This window comes from Oryzias latipes, chromosome 20, assembly GCF_053564925.1.
Source record: "Oryzias latipes strain Hd-rR chromosome 20, Olatipes_Hd-rR_3.1".
NCBI classification, from domain to species: Eukaryota; Metazoa; Chordata; class Actinopteri; order Beloniformes; family Adrianichthyidae; genus Oryzias; species Oryzias latipes.
The window spans coordinates 25,204,099-25,225,601 of record NC_136256.1 but is presented as its reverse complement, the minus strand read 5'-3'; the positions used below and the strand labels follow the sequence as shown (position 1 = coordinate 25,225,601).

The following is a 21,503-nucleotide window of genomic DNA, read 5'->3' as shown; positions in this document are numbered from 1 at the left end:
CACACAAAAAAATGAGCAATATTTTTAAAATTCATTCTACTAAACGTAGTAAAACAACCTTTAGAAAACTAACATATGTTAAATCACCACTGATACTACTACTGTTATTTTATACAACATTAACTTATAGTAGATACCACTATGCAGTAGATACTAGTAGATATCATTAGTAGACACACATTCATCTTCTGCCATTTTGTTCCTTTCTGGGTCACGGGCTGCCGGACCCTATCCCGGCCACTTGTGGGCGAAGGCTGGGGACACCCTGGACAGTTCGCCAGTCTGTGGCAGATTAGTAGATCCTACAACTGATAATTTGATTAATTGTGTTTATATTTAATGCTTAGGTGTGTCTGCTTGGTGTGTTCGGCTCTTGACTGTTACATATCTATAATGAACAAAAAGTGAAACCAGTTGTTCTGAAATAAAAATAAAAATACCTATTGACATTTCTATTGAGATTAATTACACATGAAACAGTTTTATTATTAGGGCAACATATTTCTAACATCACCTGTTGGTCCAGGAACAGGTCAAGCCCTTTTTGCTGAGTTCTACCTTGTTTCTCTGACCAATGATGCTGACTTGTCCTCGTCTGATGCCGTCTCATCTTTGTCTTCCTCCTCTTCAGTCATTAATATTGGCTGTGGATCATGCTCTGTACTTTTCTTCTTAAAATAAGAATATACGTTGACTTTCTCTTCGTTCTCTGAAAATTGACATACACAAGCCTGAGCTAATGACTATAGGCAACTCTGTGGAAATAGGACAAAAACACATCAAAATTTTGCGGTAACACAACACATCACACTCTGAAAAGAGTATTTGGGCTGTAGTTGGAAAGTTAAACTTTTTTACATTGATCTAACTTAATTATCTAGTTTGGTGAAAATATTTTTTTTTAGTTCAATCAACTTAAAAATAACCCCGTAGTTGTCGGACATAGTTATTTTACTTTCAATCAACTTAATTCAATTAAGTTGGTGTAACTTTGGTGTGAAGCTGTCAATGTGTCATGACGTCATATCTTGAGGCAGAGCAAGCATGGCCGGCCCTCCCTATACGCGAATTACGCAGCCGCGTAGGGCCCCCGTCACCAGCAGGGCCCCGAAGTGGCGACAAAAATTAAATTAAAAAAGACCCAAATCTGGCAACCCATTTCATAGAACTTCCTTACCAAAGTGTGCTCTGAATGTTGTGCAAAAGAAAGTTGCCTGCACTTTAATGATCCCCCCTGTCAGCACACATGAACCAATTTGGCAACCCAAATAATGACGTTACACCATTTAGCAACGATTGGTCAACATAATTGCATCTGAGTCTGGCACAGTGTGCATTTACGAGCGCATTTTGTTTCAATAAAGTTGGGGAAAAGAAAAAAAACAGCACATTTTGTCACGCTGATCAAAGCGACAACAAGAAAACGTCATGCCTCAGAGACTTTATCCACCACCAGGAGCTAAAAAAAGATAAAGAACTTCAACATCAATCACAAGGTAAGTTTGGAGGATGTTGGGGCTTTATTTTTACATTATCCAGCATTTCTGTGCAGCTGCGCAATTTACGTAAAATACGAAGCGATCTGAGGTGAAGTTTGCACATAAACGACCCCCTTTGTCGTAATTTCCCATGGAAAACTCGAAAATAATTTTGATACCCAAGTTTCCAAGATGAGGTTGGACATGACCTTCTAAAACGGCGGAAAGTAAAGAAAAGTAAATAATGACAACTATATGGTGGCTGAAAAATGTTTTAACTCACGTTATCGTTTTGTTTCATTGTTTTGCTAACACATATTTAGTGCGTTCTGCATTCTCCGGTTTATTACAGCATAAAAACTGCTGTTTATCTGTTATAGACAGGTAGTCAGGTAGTCTGAGTTTTACAACAATGAGTGTGTCATAAATCTTGCATTGGCATGAAATATGGAGAATAAAAACTACCAAATACATAGGAAATAAAGGTTCTCATTTATAAATGACAAACAAAATAAATGTACTAATTTTAAAATTATGAACATACAAAATAATACAAAAAGAAGTGTATAAAAGGCTTATATTTCCACTTATTCTCAAATTAGTGTTCACGTTTTATTATTTATAAGTAGGTACATTTTTTTCTTATTTGTATTTTGCAGTTTTGATTCTACATAATGATGATGTTTTGCACAGTTCCGTCTCAGCCGACAGTTTCTTCTGCTCTCAAAAAGCATCAAAAGTATTGGAGGTGGTGCAGCGTCCACATCCCAAGATGTTCCTGACTTCACTGAAGATTTCATCTCAGGTAATTTTAAAAGCATGTAAAGTAATAAAAAAAACAGTGTCTGCATAAACCCTTTTTTTCATAAACAGCAGCTGAAGAGTATGGAGCTCCAAACTGTTCATAATTAAATTAATGAAATATGACCTTATGCAAATATACAATCAAACAATAAATCTCTCATAAATATATCAAAAGATCATGAAATTGTGAAAAACCTGCACACAGATTTTAAATGAGCCACTAAAGTATTATTAGTATTCTGCTAAAGATATTTTATTAGCTTTATCATTGATTATTGTATAATAATAATTCTTGTTTTTTAGCTGCAGAAGAAACTCCTGTCACCACATCTACTGTTGAAAGGGGAAACATTTGACTGTTTTACTTTTCACTGTTTGCTTTTATTGAAGTTCTGTATCTTATGTTCCAGAGGCTCCAAGAGAGGCGTGTATGAAAGAGGAGCCGACTGGATCCAAAATTCCACCTACCGGTACCTCAAACCCAGTTGGTCAAGCTGAATGACCAACCACACTCTCTGATCCAGTAAGAATGGATTTGGTACAAAGAGGTCCTTTTCAGACTGAGAAAGACTCTGACTTTCCAAACTCCCCCTCATTGAGCTGTTGTTTTCTTTATGTTGGATTGTTTTATTGTCATTTGATTTGCTATTAAGTTGCTGTTTTTAATAAGTTGGAGTTTTGTGAATGTCATTTGTTGAGTGCCTAATAATACATTAAAAAATATATATCTATATATCTATATACATTTGTCATTGATTTTTTTTCTTTGCATTTAAAATTTGTTTGGCACCACTTAATGTGCATCCAACATCCAGGCAATATACTGTATTCAATTATTTGGCAGCAACCATAATTCACAAATGTATTAATAGAGATATCTCATTTATATTACAACAACAGTTGCGTTTTTTGGTGCTGCTGACCAGTTAGAGGGCCCACAAATTAAATTTCGCTTAGGGCCCCCAGAAGACCAGGGCCGGCCCTGAGAGCAAGGAATTGTGGGATACCATTTTATTTGCCTATCTTGGCAGATTGGGGTTTAAGTGTGAGTTTCTGTCCATGTGTTTTGTTGTCTAGCTGTTTTACTCTTTTTTTAAACTGTTACGTTTGTTTCTTTCTGCACCATGAGTTAGAGGGAGGGAGAAGATGATGACCAACCCCCTTGTGAGGAGTAACATCGTGTGTTATAAAGCTAGAGTTCATGACACAGGAGTTCCTGCCCTGAAGTGCCGGACACTGTTGTGTCATTCTTGTCTTTGATATGGAAATTACACGGCCTTATGGTTGGAAATCTAGAAAAATGTGCGAAGTTGAGTTGTAGAAACAAACTAAATAAAAATTAATGCTTGATCAACATATTAAACTGAGTTGGATAGACATAAAACATTAATTTGAATAAACATAATTCATTAACGTGTTTCTAATTAAAGTGATTCAATTATGTTGGATAAATTTTTTTCTTTTTAGAGTGTACGAAATGAAAGGAGACATGTTTGCTGACATGAAGAACAAACCTGTCAGTCGTTTGGAGACAGAAAAATGACACAATCATCACAATCATCTGGTCATTTATGGATTTATTCAACCTGAGAAGAGAAACATCAAGCGAAAATAACATCAATTATTACGTCCTCCAAATCCTCAACTTGTCTGTTAGGCCCCATTTACACTGCATGGTTCAAGTGACCCAATTCTGATTTTTTCCTCTCATGTGGCACAGATCGGATATGACCGGTAAACGTGTAAGCAGGACAAAAGCGCATGGATTCCGATTTTCTCAGATCGTATTCAGGCCTCATTCATATGATGAGATAAAAAGCATGCGAATTGGATACGTGCATTTGCGTGTGCCATGTAAGCAGACAAATTGGATATTCCCCAGTAAATGCGAGTCACAAAAAGTGAAACACAACAAAAAGGGGGGGGGGGGGGCAAGCTAAGCTTTCGCCATGCTAAATTAAGTTAGATCGATGTAAAGTTTCTTTCCAACTACAGCCCAAATACTCTTTTTAGAGTGTGCGTTGTCCGGGTGCGACTGCCGGTGGACGGAGCGAACCGTGTCTCTGAGCAGACCTATAGTTTTGTGTTTGAGGGGAGGGGAGGATGCTTTGTTGTGTGGGAGGCTTCGGACTGCCATCTGTCCTGCAACTCTGTGAACGAACAGCCGAATTTTGGAGAACCATGTCTCTCATCTCCGAGCAGAGCTCGGACCGCCAGCTCACAGAGGCTTTGGGCCAGTGTGTGAGCTTTTCAAACAAAGCAGAAATGCTGCTCAGTCCTTTAAAAACCGTTCAATCACGTGGATTTGTGTTTCCAGTTGTGTCCCGACAAAATAAAGGCTGATGTTATTCCCACATATTCACGTGCAGCCAAGATGCAGATTTATGTTCATCCAGGCTAAATGTTGTTGTTAGCGCCTGTTAGCCTTCACCTAACCCTTCTTCCAGCTTCGTTCTGCTACAAAATAGAACTGACCAGAAAGATTAAAAATAAAATGATGAGCGAACAGGCGCTTCATAATAACCATAACGTTAGTAAAAGCACGTTTAGAAGATCATCTTGTATATAACGGAGCTGCTACATACACGTATGTGGCAGCTCGGCTTGCTGACAGGGGGACCTGTTTCCTCTTCCGGTATTTTCAACACTACTGCGTATGTGCAACTGATTTATTCCGATTGAAAGTGCTGCGCATGAAAATGTTCTTATCAGAAAAAGGTTTTCTGGGCCCATGTACACGATTGAATTCTAATCCGACCATTGATCCGATCAAGATATTTTGCACATGTTACCGCGGCTTATGATGACTTAAACTCATCATGTGTTCTCTCTTTGTTGGGTTTGTTGAGAGTCCGTCTCCGTTAAAACGTGGACTTTTTCATCGTTGGAAGAAATGTCTGGAATCTTGAGTTGGATGTGAGCTGACATTCGTGGAGGAGCTGCAGTCGGCCTGTCCGTTCCTCAGACTTTTGCTCTGGTTCTACGTCACGCTGATCACAGATGGAGGGGTGGAGCTTCAACAGGACATTTTTGATCACACAGACTCATAACATGGAACTGAAGCTCTGACCTGAACCCAGCTCATGTTCTCACAAACTTCACACATCTTTATTCTTTCAGCTTTTATTGAGGTGCAGCTCAGCAGAATGATGAACAACAAGCAGAAAGTAAAGAGGAGAAACCTCCACAAAAACATGAATTCATGCAGCGATCACACTGACTCATCAGAGCGGCTCCAGCTCCAGCAGCTGATGGGGGGTCAGAGCAGAAACAAACATCAGGATCTGGAGATCAGCTGATGATCTCATCCTTCTGAAGGGAGGCTCATCAGCAAACCTGGGGGGGGGGGTGTTCTGGATTTTGTAGAACTGCATAAGGAAGTAATCCCTTTTCCTAAGTATTCAAGACCTTTTAATAATAAGGCAAACGGATTACTATCCTCAGCTTCTTTGCGGGCATGTTCTTCATGCTTGGCCTGAAGCTCCTTCTTCATTTGCTGCAGTTGTGTTTCATATTCCTCCTCTAAGCTTCTCAGCTTGGCGGACATGTTTTCCTCTAGCTGATCCCTGCCTCTCTTTGCTTCTGCCTCCAAGAGATCTCTGCTGTTCTTTATCTCCTCATGCATCTCCAGCATCTTCCTCTGGTTCCTCTCTCTCTCAGCGTTCATCTCCTCTATCTGACTTTGGTGCCTCGCCTGAATTCCTCTCTCCATCTCCTCCTTTTCTTTGCGAATTTGCTCCTCCTTCTCCTTCAGGATTCGTTGTTGTTTCTGTTGGATGGCTCTCTCCGCCCCCTGGAACATCTGGTTGGTGTAGTGGCTTCCTCCGTTCTTCTGCACGATGACTCTGACCTTCTCCATTAGCTCTCTGACCTGAGGCTTCTTGTTCTGCAGCTTGTTGTTGAAGATGTGATACTGACCGTTGCATCTTCTGACCAGCTCCTGGAGCTCTGGACTTCCCTTCAGGAACTCCTCTATGGTTTCTTCAAGGCAGTCTCCGTGGGTGAAGATTACCATGCTGTATCGATCTGCATCCTGCCCAAAGATCTGCTGGATCTTCTGCACCGTTTCTATTTCCTCCTGAGTGAATCTGCCCACAGAGACGACCACCAGGAAGATGTGAGGTCCAGGAGCAGCGTAGGAGATGCACTGGCTTAGATCTTTGACAGTTTTATTTTCTCCAAATCTGGTGTCAAACAGGCCGGGGGTGTCGATTATGGACACCCGCTGCCCGTCCACCACGGCTTTGCCTTTGGAGCAGTTCACCGTCAGAGAGCTGGCGCTGCACTTGGACAGGAAGCAGTTTTCCCCCAGGATGCTGTTTCCTGTGGCGCTCTTCCCAGTCCCGGTCTTCCCCACCATCACCATCCTCAGCTCACTGTCGTCAGTGATAAAGGAGTCTGAGGACAAGAACCACATCGGGTCAGAAACACTACAGAGTTTCTGCAGAAACTTAAAGATAAAATGTTATCAATAAAGTTTAAATCACTGTTTAAACTTTATCAAATCTGTTTAAAAGGAGAAAAAAAAGACAAAAATGTTGTTTTTTGTGTTTTTAACTGTATTTTAAGTCACTTTTTTTCTAAAATATGTTTGTTTCTGATTTTATATCTTACATAAGTAGATAAAAGAGAAACAAAAGAAAATGAAATGAAAATACAACAGGCGATTATTTTAAAGGGGTACAATCAGAATCAGTATGACTGAGTCCTGGAGAGTCTTTAGAAAATAAGAAACAATGCTACAGTGCATTATTGTGGAGCTGCAGATGAAGTGTTATTATGTTCAAAGCCTTTAAAGTAGATTAGTCAGATCATTCTTTCTGAAATATAATTAATGAAATGTCTCGAAAATATACCAGGGGGTTAGACTTTACTAGAAAATGTTGAATCTATCACATACAGACAAGGTTTTGATTGCTTTTTGCTTCTCACAATTACAAGTACTATTAATATACAGTTTGAGTTCAAAAAGAATACAATGAAACAAGGTTTTCGACCAGAGAATTTACATTTGACTTTTGCCATTTGCAACGCACTGACGTCATCGCCCCGCCTCCCCCATGGAAACGCCGACTTGAAATTAATTATGCCACACTTTTCGCACAACGGATGGGAAAATGAAGATGTAATCCCTTCTTTGCATTTTCGCTTCAATTATGTCACAGAATAAAAGCATTTTGAAGGATTCATTTGTAATTTTAATTTTGATTCAACAATTGCTTATTCATTTTGAAAATGGATAAGCATTTCTGGTGTCAACTTTTATTTTTAATTATGCTACAGAATACAGAAGCTGGTGAGAAAACAGCAGAAAAGACCAGTGGTTCTCTAAAGAACCTGGACTCACCTGGACTCGCGTTTCCATTCATGATGTTCCTCTGATGGAGCTGAAGCAACCGAGGAGCTGAAGCAACTGAGGAGCTACTGAAGTCAAGGAGGGGCTGCAGCCTTTTTAAACTGGACATGTGAAACTGAAACTGAACCAACAATCCCCCAACCCCCTCCCCACCCCACTTACAGGAATTCAGGAGATTTCCTTTCAGCCTTGGGTTCTCTTAGGGAAATTTCGCATTTCTCAGAGACCAGGCTCTTGCAGATCCTGAACAGATTTGAGTTTTTCAGGCCTTTTTTCTAAAAGCATTACTTTGGTTTGTGTTGTTAACCCTTTCATGTGCTGATGCCAAATTTTCTCTTACAAAATAGATTTTTCTTTTGCTCAAAATCTCAAACATTTTTGTTGCTTGAATGAACAGAAAAGTCAGAGTAAATCCAGCACTCCAGCAAACAGGATGATCTCCTCAGTCGAGGTCTGATGGATGAAATTTCTTCTCTGAGGTTTTCAGAAAGACCAGAAGTTCACAGAGAGTGAACTACAAATGCATTTTTTAAAGGAAAACAAACCTTGTTTTTTAATGAGAAATTTTCTTTTCCAGTTATAAATGCAGACACAGCAGTGAGACGGCTGCCAAAGACCCAACAACAAAGTCCAAGTTCAGAGAAAACACCGCTCTGTAAAAATGAATGATCTCTCAGAAATGGATCAATCATGACCCTAGTCCTACTTCAACACAGATTATATCAGAACTTTACTTTCAAGATTCAAAAAGAAGATTTAAGATCAACTTTATTAATCCCCGAAGGGAAATTTAGTTGTAGTAGCAACACCACAGAATAAGATAAGAGATATAATAAATAAAAAGACACAAAATATACAGGGAAGAAAAGAAGAATAAACAGTCGAAAACGATACAGCTGAAAACTCTAGAACTCTCAAAAGTCTTATGTACATCCATGTCTGCCAGATGAATTGTGAAGTCTAATGGCTGATGGCAGGAATGACTTCCTGTATTGTTCTCTTGCACAGCGGGGGTGTATAAGTCTGCCGCTAAAACTTCTTTTTCAGTTTGTCCACCTCTTTGTAGAGAGGGTGGGAGGGATTGTCCATGATGGTCCCCAGTTTAGCCAGCAGTCTGTCCGCCACCACCTCCTCCAGAATGGCAAGCTTGAAGCCGATGACAGACCCTGCTTTTTTTATGAGTTTATTCAGTCTGTTGGTGTCCTTTGCTTTGACGTCCAGCACACTACAGCAAAGAAGATGGTGCTCGCCATCACAGGCTGGTAGAACATGTGGAACTCAATTATCTCATAAATGCCTGAAAAAGAAAGATCACGATGAAGAAGACGGAGAACTGACGATGCAGCTGCTTGGGTCAGCTGGTTCCATCAGAGATGAGAAGAATAAGGAAAAGAAAGCAAAGAAGGGAAGGGAAAAGAAGATCCTTTCAGGAAACCGGTGCCCCAGAATTTGCAACAAAAAGGACCTGTGGAAGAGAAATCAGAACAGACGGGAAGTGTCGGGGAGTTGGAGGAGCCTAGAGCAGGGGTGGCGAACAAGTTTGACACCAAAAGCCGAATTTTTTCGCTGTGAGAGTCGAAGAGCCACACCACACAATACGTACACACACAAACACGCAATTAAAGCCTTATTATTTTCCATAAAACATTCCTCTCCCTACAACACAACAGCAAGTATTGTACTTGTCTTTGTTTCAAGTTTCATTTCAGTTGAGTGTAGCAAAAATTTAATTTTAACCTGCGGTAAAACACTAAAAGAATTCTTCAATAATTTTTTAATTTATAGTTTTATGATAGATCTTTGTCATGAAAACCAATTAATTGATGACATGTTTGTGTAAGTTGAAACGATTCTGCTTGCTCATCGCAGAAGTAAGGAAACAAATATTTGATTGCTTCCTACCAGATTAAAAGTGCATATACTTGAACTCAAACGCTTGTGCCCAAACATCATGAATCTGCTCATAGCCACCTCAGTAATGGTTTTACACCCTAGATTCCCCACTTCCCATGAGTCTTAGGGGCTGAAGGCTGGGCTAACCCCCTGGTCGCCACACTATTCACACAAGTATGCTCAGTCAGGTGTTTGTGCACTTTGAAAAGCTTCAACTTGTTAAAAAAGGAGACAATTTTGTCAGATCAGGAAGAGTTTTTAATTTTCCCTGGGATACGTTTTGTTCTTTTCTGCCATGAACAATGTTACTGCTTCCAAAAGCTCATAATAATAAACATAGTGACTTGCCATTCTGTTCAGTGAAAAAGTAAGAATCTTCCCATTCTTCCGTCCTGTGTTTCTCTTTATACTCTGAATTTCGCCATTTTGAATATGAAAGTAAAAGTCTGCACGCACATCAAATGTTCAGTAATTTTTTCCGGCATTGGGCGTAAACCGCGCAAATGATTGGCGGTCACTTATGTGTCGGGAGCAGAATCAAAACTCTCACTGCCCAGCGATCTTTTCATTATTTATTTTTAATACTCTCTGATGGATTTAAGAATTGTATAAAAGTGAATTACCTATGAAATGAAGCTCAGTACGTCGTAGTTATTGTTGCGACACATCCGTGATAAAGCCATCAACTGGCTTCGCACAATATCAAAGAGGAATAAGCAAAATCATAGGAAGTTAGAATTGCCCCTTTCCAACTTTGATGTTTGAACACGTGATTCGCCCAAAAATAGCCAAACAGCATGGCTGTCAATTCTGCTAACAGCCCCCTGACTCTTGGGGAGGAACTTTACACCCACAATTCCCCACTTCTCATGAGTCTTAGGGGCTGAAGGCGGGGCTAACCCCCGGGTCGCCACAATATGATGAGACGCAAAGAGCCGCATGCTCGTGGGCCGAGAGCCGCGTGTTCGCCACCCCTGGCCTAGAGGATGGAGCTGCTGCAGATCAAGAGGACAAGGAGAATGATGTACATCAGGACAACCTGGGGTTAGAGGAAGTTAAAAAAACTGCTGACGTCTCTGACGTGCCAGACTTATTGTGAGGTTGTGTTACCCTTCGCTGTGCCCATCTACACAGCCCTCATAAACCACAAGCACAAAGTCAATTTGACCCCAGGTTCTCAAAAGAAAAGCAAAACATAGACAGATTATAAGATAAATAACACTCATACACAGTTACATACAATCAAAACACTCCAAACAGTTCCTGTTAATAGAAGAGGACTAGTCAGTTCATATCGATGGTTACGAACGTAAGGTTCACTGGAGTTGGAGCGAAACACTACCACCTGGATCCTTTCCCCTTCTGCACTTGACATTGATTCTGTTGAAAAAGTGGGAGGGAAACTCAACCACCTCATGTGCTTCTCCTCTCCCGAGTCCCAACCATTAGGGGCGCTCCAGCCCTATTCATGAGGTGGGAAACTTTAGGAGCAATTGACTCCAGTGGCCAGCAACCCGGGGATTGTTCATCCCCTGTGTGGGTTGAGCCTTTATGGGAAACTGCTGGATCAGCTGCTGCCGGGAGGTCCTGCTGGACCCGTGTCAAAGGGCGCTGTGTTTCATCTGCTGCCGTGCACTGGCTCCAATGAAACCAGGTGTCACCTTTCCCTCGGACCCTCACAGCATGTGATGTTCTCTCTGCAACATGGAAGGGCCCCGTTCAACGCGCTCCCGACCATCTCCGTTTAATGACCTTGATCAGCACCCAGTCAGGACCTGTGGGAGCTATGGGAAAATCTTGGAGTTGAATATAATGGTTAACTAGACATTTTATTACTGATTTGCTGTCTCCCTTCTTGGTGGCCCACGGCTCTGGCCACCCTATAAATGCATCCACGCACACCAACACATACCTGTAACCTCTGATTTAGGTCACCATGTCTGTAAAATCAATTATGATCTCTCGCCCTGTCGCTGGTTCAAAGAGAGCGTTAATGCCTGAGAGGTCACGTAAGCCACTCCTCCATGTGTGGTCAGTATATGTAGAGCTTAAATAGTGCCATGACAGGCGCATGTGACAGGGGACATCCTCTTTTATGTATTAATAAAAAGTAATACAGATCAGGTGATCTAAAGTACAGTAAAGAGATTGTTGAAAGACACCACAGAAAATATACGGAACTGAAGTTGGCCTCCGATTCACAGCTTCCGATTCGCGAGGGCACTAAAGGAACATTCCGCTGCATTTGTTGCACTAAGATCACCTAAAACCGGGTCATGTTCAAAAACCGCTGGACCTGGACTGCTCAAATCTGAATCAAATTATGCATTAGATAGTAAAGGACACATTAAACACAGTTTCTGATTTGTGAAAACTTCCTCTGATTTTTGAAACTGTGAAATAGGTTGATTTTCATAGCATTTTACGCACTGAGTCCACCTTAGTCCAGGTCCTGTGCAAAAACCGCCAGACCTAGACTGCTCAAACCTGGATTAAATTATGATTTAGATACTAAAGAACACATAAAACAAAGTCTGTGATTTGTGAAACCTTCCTCTGATTTGTGAAAATGTGAAACAATGCAATTTAAGGATAATAGAGACAAGGGAAGGACAACTTAAAGCAAAACACCAAAACAGGAACTTTAAAGTAAATCAGAAAACAAACCAAGAAAAAATTGAACAAAAAACCAAAACGTAAGTCAGGGGTATATGCTAACCGTGACCGTTAACTATGTGTCCAATCTAACATCTGTTTCCCCCGATCTCCATATTTCTAATATATTAGATATTAATGTATTTTAATCAAAATAAAAAATCTAAGAAACATCCAATACTAGGAGGAAAAGACAAATCCAACGCAATTCCATTCCAAGAAGTCCTGAACATTTCCCTTTTTTTCTACAATATTCTTTATGTAAATACTGCCCCCTAGCGGCAAAATGAACCAGGCACTGACAAATACAACCAGCAGAGGGTGCTAAAACATAACTTTAAAACTCAGTTAAAGCATTTGTCGATGTTTTTTGGTTCTGCTAAAAAATGTAGTAAGGAAGATTTAAACGTTCAATGACAACAGTTAAAAATATTTATTTCCAATTTCAGTACTATTTAGTTTAGTTACTCCTCCAACAATTTTGTATTATCCACATAAAATGTATTTTTTTGCTTTGATGAAGATTTTCAGATAAAGTGTCTTTTTGTGAACTTTTTAAATAAATCATAAAAAGTATCAAAAGGCATAGGAAGCATCAGAAATGTGTTATTGTTTTTAATTAATCAATGCTTTGAGTGCCTCACATGAAGCTAAATCTTTTAGAGTTTATAGATCTAAAGTCTTAAAACTGTCAAAAAATTAAAATTTTAGATGCTATTATTTTTCAAGAATATTTTTAAAGATGCAAATAAAAGTTCTAGCGTTTAATAAAGCAACCTTAATAAACCTTAATAAAAAATGTAAAACACGATTTAAGTCATTTCAAGTATATTTATTAAGTAAATAAGCATAAAAACCATAACATTTGATGATTTATTTGTATATAACTGGAGGGAAATACAAAAGTCTTTGAAGTAAAACTTTTCCATTTGCTCTGATGTTTTAATCAACAAACAAATATATTTAATAAGCAAAACTGAATGACAAATAAATAGCACCTATAGGCAACTTTCTATTAGAAACATGTCAGAAATCACAGAGAAAAACATAAACAGCCATGCAAATGTTCGGTTCCTGCAGGTCAAATCACTGCCTGGTGCAGCTTTAAAGGCTTCTGTTTAAGTTTTCAATCCAGGGAAATGTCATCTGTCATGACAAACACATTATTCACTTATAAATAATGTATCGCACCACTCTTTTTCTCACTGTTGAGCATAGAGAGGTGGTGGTGGTGGGGGGGGACTCCCCCTTGTTTTATTTTCAGCTTCTCTCATTCTTCATGCCCTGCTTTATGGAAAACACAGGAGAGCCTGGACAGTGGGTAAATGCATTTCACCTTGGCGGAGTGCATTTGCAGCCGCCGGACGACAATGGCCTTGAGAATACTCAGACTCCACGCTGGAGTTGTGTCTGCTGCGGGACTGGCGGAAGCTGCACCTTCAGTCCCCTCGCATGAGGAGTCCAAACAGCCAGCCGGGGCAATCACCTGACACATTTCCATCCAATTTCCACTGCAGAATGTGTTCATTTTCAGGCTAATGGCATGTCATTTTGCAGGAGCTTTTGGTCAAGAATTAATCCTGGAATCAAAACAGATTTTCCGGAGAGCAATCTTCCATCAAGTATTGATTTTTTTACACTCGCAGAGCCTGTACTCCCTAATTTAACCTGACAGCCAGCAGCACAATGGACTGGGAGCACCTTGGTGTCTCACAGAGGGAGCGTTCCTCCTCCTTCTCTCCATGAAGCGAAAGACAGATATAGAAGAGGGGGAGAACAGGCTCCCAGATGTAAAAAAATAAAAATAAAAATAAAACAAAGCAAAGAGCATTTCTTAAAGAAAACAGAAACAAAGCTTCCGTCTCTGTTTTACCTTTAATTATGTTTTCAAAGATGGTGTTTCTTGGACAGGTGAGGCTGAAAGCAAAGAGGGGAGATTGTTCTGTGGCCATCAGCTATCATTATGGGCCTGTTGACATCTCCCTGTCTTTGAGTGATTCTCATCTCTGATTTCCTCCGGCCATTTTCTGCAGATGCACCTAGAGGGGTTTCATCATGGCCCCATAAAAAGGGCCCAAAGTGTCCGAACAGGTCCTGGCTAATAAGGAAGCAAAGATGCTGTCCAACCATGTCACTTTACTCCCATCCATATCTGCTCCCTGATGCCTTCAGATATGCAATCATTCTCCCCTTCTTCCGCTGCCGTTTCCTCTCCTCATGTGCTGTAAGTATACTATACCCTACATAGAGGTCAGCGGGATGAGAGGATGATGGAGGGCAGGGCCGATTATTTTCTCCACCTCTTCAAGCTGCAATGACCCGTGAGTGGAGGAGTTGCACTTTGCCAAAGGCTGCTTACAAACTACCAAACAGGACACAAATTATTTCAATTTTTTCATCTGCTGCTCTTTACTGGAAACCGTCAGTTTAAACCCAAATGGGATGGAAGTTCTCGGCTTTTGGGATTTGGTGTCATTTCTTTTAATGAATCTGGCAAACTTTTTAAAATGTTGTCATCATTTAGATTTTTCTTGTAAAAGAACAAAACCTGATGATAACAAAAGTGATTCTAACACATTATATATGACAACTATGATTTATTTTCTGTGGATTGCAGTTTAAAACATGTCCATAAAGTGTCTCTTATCTTAAAATGTTGTGTTCAAAGTAACGTCCAACAGCACTTTATGGAATTATAATCATACACAACAGAAAAGCTTCTATTAATTCAGAGAAATCTCTCAATGTTTTTGACAAAACTGTATTTTTCCTCCGTGAATGCATAAATTTTTTTAGAATTTGCTCAGAAATATGGGAACTTTTACAGTATAAGTCATAAAAAAAGCAGATTTTTTAGGATTTAAAAGGATTCTATGTTATCACAAAAACCTTCGGGTTTTGTTTAATATCTTTTCATCCTTTTTTTTTTACTTTAATGTTTTTGTATGTTTTCGTGGAGGCAGAAATCTAAACCTTCTATTTTTCCCCATTTTCCTAAAAATGTTCATTCTGCTTCTTTAAACACTCATCTTTTAGTTTCAGGAGATTAATTGATATTTTTTTACCCAAGAGTTATTTTACCAAATAATTATAAAATGACTTTTTGTTCTTATTTTTTATTATTTCCTAACTATTTTCCTCCTTGATGTGTCTTCATTTATGGATAACCTCCATATTGATGCTTGTTTGTTTAATAGTTTTACTTTGACAAAATCAAAAGGATATATTTTTTAAAAATCAGTCTGCAATGGTTAAAATGCTTGTAAAAAAGAGTTATGCAGCGGATTTTACATGTGAATTAATAAGAAATATATAATATTTGAACCTGAAACAAACATAAAGTCTACAAAATCAAGTTTATAAAAATACAGTACATAATTTCTTTTTTTCTGCTTTAATGCTTTTGCTTTAACGTTAATGCTAAATAACGTGGTTTAATGTATATCTGCATCCATAGGGTCAATGGGTTAAGGTCTCCAATAAATTGCAGGATCAAAATGTATGTTTTTATGTTAAACTAAAACAACTTTCACAAAGCAGGATTAGTAACAATAATGTAGTTTAGTTGCAGCAAAGTGTGAATAAATGACATCTGTGGGAAGGAGCTAGAATTTGCTTTTTGTCCGCAGAAGCTTTTTTTGCATTTCTTGTACATTTAGTGCATTTAAATAAATCATCTGGACAACTAAAAGCAGGTATAAAGCTTTAAATTAAAATGATATTATAACATAATTGAATTTAGTGTATAGCAGCTTGAGCGGAGCGTTTGCAGGTGTGCAGACTCTCATGCACCTGGCTGTGATTCCTTTGCACGCTGTTAGAAAAGAGACATCCCTGCTTCAATACATGCATTGAAAAAGTGAGCTGCTACGAAGTTAAATGGACTATAAGCTGATGATATCAGCTGCTCAAGTCAGACAGGTGTCTCTGTAAAGACCCGGGCTATTAACTCCAACCCTGCAAATCTCACACAGTGTGTCATTGATAATAATGCCGAAAAAAAGGGAGAAAAAAAGCAAGAAACAGCAGCGAAAGCAAAGGGGATCATATGCATGGCCAGTCTCGATTGCATGTGAGGATTGATAATTGCACCCACAGAGGCATCTGGGTGTGCAGAGCAGCAAAGTGGGGGACGCCTGAGCAGCTCAGACTTCACAGTCAGTGTACCAACATCTCAACCCTGAGGTGGAAGTGAAAACAAGAAGGCGGAGAGTGAGAGATATACAGACAGTTCATTTACCCAGAACATCAGCCCACCTCACATTGTCTGAAAGCTAAGGGAAGTGAATGCTTCATGCCTGATGGAAAACAAAGGCAGCAATTTAAAACCATCTGCATCCAACACATGCATTCTCTCCCTTCACCTCCCGTTCCTGTGTCCTGACTGATATTGAAACATAATCCATTTGGAGCGCCGACATGTCATTATATTTCTGTTCGGCGCCCGGCTCTCCATTCAGGACCATTTCAGGTGTTTGCAGGTTGGACAGGTATGTTTTATTATAAACAAGTCAAACATTTTGAGCGTTGAGGAGAAATACGGGAGAGGAAAGGGACAGAAAAAGAAAAGTGACCTCAAACCTCTTTTGTTTGCCGACTTAAGTCCACGAGAAATGAAAAATGAAACGTTTGCTGCAAAAATAAAGGATCATAAAAATATTTTGAGCCAGTATAATGTGAAGAAAAGACGTATTATAAATGTTTTAATCCAAACTGACACAAAAGAAGGAGATAACTTCTTATATTATGATTCTTTTAATGAAGATATTATCTTCAATTTTAAATTGCTTTGATTATTCTACTTTTAGCTTTTAAAATAAATAAGAAAAACCATGAAAAAAAACAAAAAAAGCTGATATGGAAAGAAGCATACATTTGCAGGATAATCAGTAAAAGTTAAACAAATACCTTTTCTTCAGTATTTACTGATTTAAACTGATTCTTTTAAACGTTTTCCTCAGATTTTCCTTAAGGTTTTATGTAAAATATTATGTTAGGTTTAAACTCATTTCTTTCTGAATAATAAAAAGAGGCACATCAGCTTTTCACTGAAAAGTAAAATAAAATAAAATAAAATAAAATAGTAAAGCTTAAGCTTTTGGAGGAATATGACTTGCATTCAGCTGCATTCAGTTTTTGGTGCCGTCATTCATTTATCCCAAATCACGTTGATGAAAAAACAATAAAAAGGAAAAGACTTGAAACAGCACAAATTGTTATTTAAACCTTGTTTTGTAAATGCATTTCTTCATTTACAAACTCCTTAATTCAAACTTTAAATAATTTTGACCAAAAAGCGCATTTTTAGGCCGTTGACTAACAGATTCTAGCCATAAATCCTTAACTTTTTATTTATTCATTTATTGCCATAAACAATAAAATCCATATCTTTAAATCTTTGATAAAATTGTTTTTTGTGTGTTTTTTTTAGAGAATTTGAAAAAATTAGAAAGTTTTCTTTTCATACTTTAATTTGTTTCAAATTAAAGATAAAGATGTAGAAGTTGTGTTAGATTACTTTTTTAATAATTATATTAAATGTTTAATATAAACATCTTTGGGTAAAGTGAAGTCATTTTTGTTATAGCTCCATAAAAACTTTTGTTAAATTTTGTTTTTCGGTGTTTCCTTTTTTTTAATCTGCTCTGTTATGTTTTGCAGCTTCCCATGTTTTTCTTTCAACACATTTCAATTCTGTGGTTCGTCCTTGCTCATTTATTAAAAAAATAAAGAAAAACAACCCCCCCCCCCCCCAAAAAAAAAAAGTAATTTAGACTCAATTTCCCAATTTTCACTGAACTACAGGAGAGATGATCAGGCATTCCAAAAGCATTCAGGGATCAATAAGTGCGCAGCTCATCCCCTGAAGATCTTCATCATTTTAATCGCTGAAATGTTTTGTTATTTTGAGGAAATTCTTTGTGAAAATGCCTTTTAGTGATTAACACAAATATTTGGGGTGTTTAAGAAGCCTTCGCATAGTTTGAACTTAATAGAAGTATGAAGAGCATCCTCAAAAAGATTCTGCAACTTTCTAGAAGAGTAAAATGAACGTATGATAATAATAATAATAAAAAGTATGAACAAAACTTTTCAGTGTCACCACTTCTCCGTGGATTCCTGACAAATTACTGATGAAAAGCTCAACATTTGCTCAGTTTTCTCAGTTTTTCGAAGCTCCGCTTCGCTCCTGCAGAAGTAAACTTTTTAAAGCAACTCTGCCAGAGAACAGATGTGGGTCAGGAGCTGCGTCGGCACAATTACGCTGTTAATGGTGAGCACAATTGAAAATGCAGCGGATAAAAAACAAAAGAATATCAAATAACTTTCCTCGGCGGCGCATACCTCAGCCATCACTCCTCAAAGACTCCTCCATCAAGTGTTTTGAGATGAAGAAGAGGAGGAGGAGGGCTGGGTGAGGGCATTCAAGAAAGACGAAAAAGCATCTCCAACATCAGTTTTCAGTCTAATGTTAATAATTTATGTTGTGTCTGCTTTTTATTATTATTATTTATTTATTTACGGCTTTCTTTCTCGGCAGCCTGTCCGCTGTTCAAAGGCATCACGGACAGAGAGGCTGTGTCAAACTTTTGAGTTTAGTTTCAAAAGGCTTTCTCCTCGTTTATTTATACATTTCTCCTACTTTACACTAGTTTCGTTGTTATTTGGCGAGGCAAACGCATGCAGCTTTGATGAGAAGCAAACCTGACGTGTATTTTTTTCCTACTGACCCAAAGTAAAAGCAAATAAATGGACAAAAAGATTTATAGGAAAAAAAACAAAAACCAAACGTATCGCGTCATTAAAGAAGCTGAAATGGTCGGTAAAGACATCCAGTCGTCCTGTAGTCTGACGTTAGGTCAAAGAGATCAATCTGTTCTACACCGCAGTTTCACAGGAGGATTTGAGATCGTGACCCTGCGAAGAAAGGAGTATGGTTTTATTGTACGTTTTCAGGAACTACTTTTATGTGTGTAGTTTGAAACGCATTACAAAAAAAACCCCTAACAAATATCCTCTGAAAGCTGCAGCATCCTCTGGTAATACGTTTTTGGTCTGACTCACCCTGCAGAGCCGGAAGAAACACCCTTAAAGCTCTGTGGATTTGTTCTGAGCATTTATGCAGCTGAAAGAATGTTTAGAACTGAGTTCAAGAATCTAAACAGCAAAGGACAACAAGTGTTGATAGTCTGAGAAAGGTGGAAATCCGTTTTAGAAGTTCTGTTCTTGGAAATGGGATTAGAATTGGTTTATTTTAAGCAATCAAAACAGCAGAAAATCCTAAAGTTCATGCAGGTCTAATGCTCTCTGCATCTGACACCTTCCCTGGGGGAGCAGTTAAGTTTACCCCTTTAAAACCAACCCCTTAATGCTGACTGTCAAGCAGGGAGTTTTTGGTTTGAGTCAACTGTGGATTTGAACTCACTACCTACCAGTCTCAGGTTGGACACTCTACCATAAGGCTGAAAAGAAGATAATCAAATGAAGTATAAACCTACACATAAATATATCAAACTATGGATGATTAGTCATAAATTTATTGGTAAAAAATGGACATTAGTCTTGTTGTGGGGGAACCGAATCGTTTTACTTTAAAATAATCTTTTAAAAATAATTTATTCCATCAGAGCTTTTTGACTTTGTCAGGAACTTTGATTTCAACAAAGTTTTCGTTCTATTTTATTTTACTTTATTTTATTTATCGAAATTGTGTTTTTTCTGGTGTTAGGGTCAGTTTTGACCCAGCTTTATAAAACAACTTCATAAAGTGATGATTTGATCCAGAATGAAAACCATTAATGGATTTCTGCCAACACGCTGACGGGTCAAAATTGACCCGTTAACACCGTAGATGGTAACAGAAAGAGGAAAGTTCAAAAGCAAATGTTAAAAATATCCATTCACACGCATTCACATGTATATGATGTCAATAAAGTTTCATTAAGGAGAGTAATAAAGTTTTATTTATGATACAAAAATATGCAGGAAATAGACCATAGTGTTTTGGCGAATAGGTTCTGGGCAGATGACGTCTCTATCCTGGTGGGATGAGCTCGGACCATAGATGGATAGACGCCACAGCCTGACGGTGGTTGAGACGTAGCATTGGTCCAGGTGGAGAAAGGGGTGGAGGAAGGCCAGCAAAACCAGATAAACATCCATGAATTTAAAAAAAACATACATATGATAAGCTGCACGGTGGTGCAGTGGTTAGCGCTCTTGCCTCACAGCAAGAAGGCCCCTAGTTCAAGTCCCGGCTGGGGGACCTGAAACAGAACAACATTGGGGGACCTTTCTGTGTGGAGTTTGCATGTTTTCCCCGTGCATGCGTGGGTTTTCTCCGGGGACTCCAGCTTCCTCTCACCATCCAAAAACATGCCTCATAGGTAAAGTAGTTATTCAAAATTGTCCATAGGTGTGAATGTGAGAGTGCATGGGTGCGATATGTGTGACCCTGCCACAGACTGGCGACCTCCCCAGGATGTCCCCTGCCTTCGCTCATCAGTGGCCAGGATAGGCTCCAGCAGCCCCGTGACCCCGAAAGGGATAAACGGAAGAAAATTAATGAATGAAAATGAATACATATGATTATAATCAGCTGAGTAAAGAAGGCGGGGCTTTTAGTTGATGACTTGTCAAATAACAGCTTAAGATTTATAAATGTGCCTTACAGATAGCTAATTGATAATTATCAAGTTGTTTGTAAGTCAGTTATAAATGACCTGTTAACTATTTGTTAATGATTCATTACTGATCCTTAACAATTAGAAATTATTGTGAACAAGCTGTTAGTAAATGACTAATAACTTGTTAAGTGTCTGTCATTAGTTTATATAGGTTACTGGGTTGTTGTCATAATCTGATTGGTTTCTTTTTCGTGCCAGGTTCCCAAAAGTTGGAAAATCTTCTGCTTCTTTAACTTTATGTAAACTTGAATGAACGGTAATGCCCAAGTCTGTTCTGACGAGTTGACCTGATCAATACATGAAAAAAAAAACATTTCCACGTGATGCTGACATTTTATTAGAATTGTAGTTCATTGTGTCTTCGGTTGGCAGGAGTAGATTTTTAAACCAGCAGTTTGGGTGAAACTGTTCCACGTTTGTGAACTCTGCAAGAATGTTTATGTGAAAAACACAGTTGTAGAAAATTAAGAAATTAGATTAAAAAAATAGATATAAAAAGTGCATCATTTAGTTAACAAAAACAAAACATTACAACTACTTAAGGTACTTGGGTCATTAAAAAAAGATTGTTGGAATTGTTAAAGCAAGAGTAGTTTTGATAAATATACACTAAATTAAATTTTATTATTG

The 21,503-nt window shown here is 38.6% G+C and overlaps 1 protein-coding gene and 1 long non-coding RNA gene across 3 annotated transcripts; one reads left to right on the top strand and one right to left on the bottom strand.

The window, feature by feature from the left end:
* Window positions 1-1,048: 1,048 nt before the first annotated feature.
* LOC111946651 (uncharacterized) lies at window positions 1,049-3,435 on the top strand. Of its 2 annotated transcripts, none has more exons than XR_002872358.2 (3): window positions 1,049-1,496; window positions 2,172-2,283; window positions 2,693-3,435. It is a non-coding gene; the product is annotated as an uncharacterized LOC111946651 (long non-coding RNA). The 2 variants fall into 2 exon arrangements; XR_013652253.1 differs by having other exon boundaries at window positions 2,138-2,283.
* Window positions 3,436-5,389: 1,954 nt separating this feature from the next.
* On the bottom strand, window positions 5,390-7,753 carry LOC101161348 (GTPase IMAP family member 4). Its single transcript, XM_004081144.4, has 2 exons — window positions 7,630-7,753; window positions 5,390-6,680 (listed from the first exon to the last, which is right to left on the bottom strand). The coding sequence occupies exons 1-2, from the start codon at window positions 7,745-7,747 to the stop codon at window positions 5,587-5,589; spliced, it is 1,212 nt and encodes a 403-aa protein (XP_004081192.2). The 5' UTR covers window positions 7,748-7,753; the 3' UTR covers window positions 5,390-5,586.
* Between the last annotated feature and the right edge of the window lie 13,750 nt (window positions 7,754-21,503).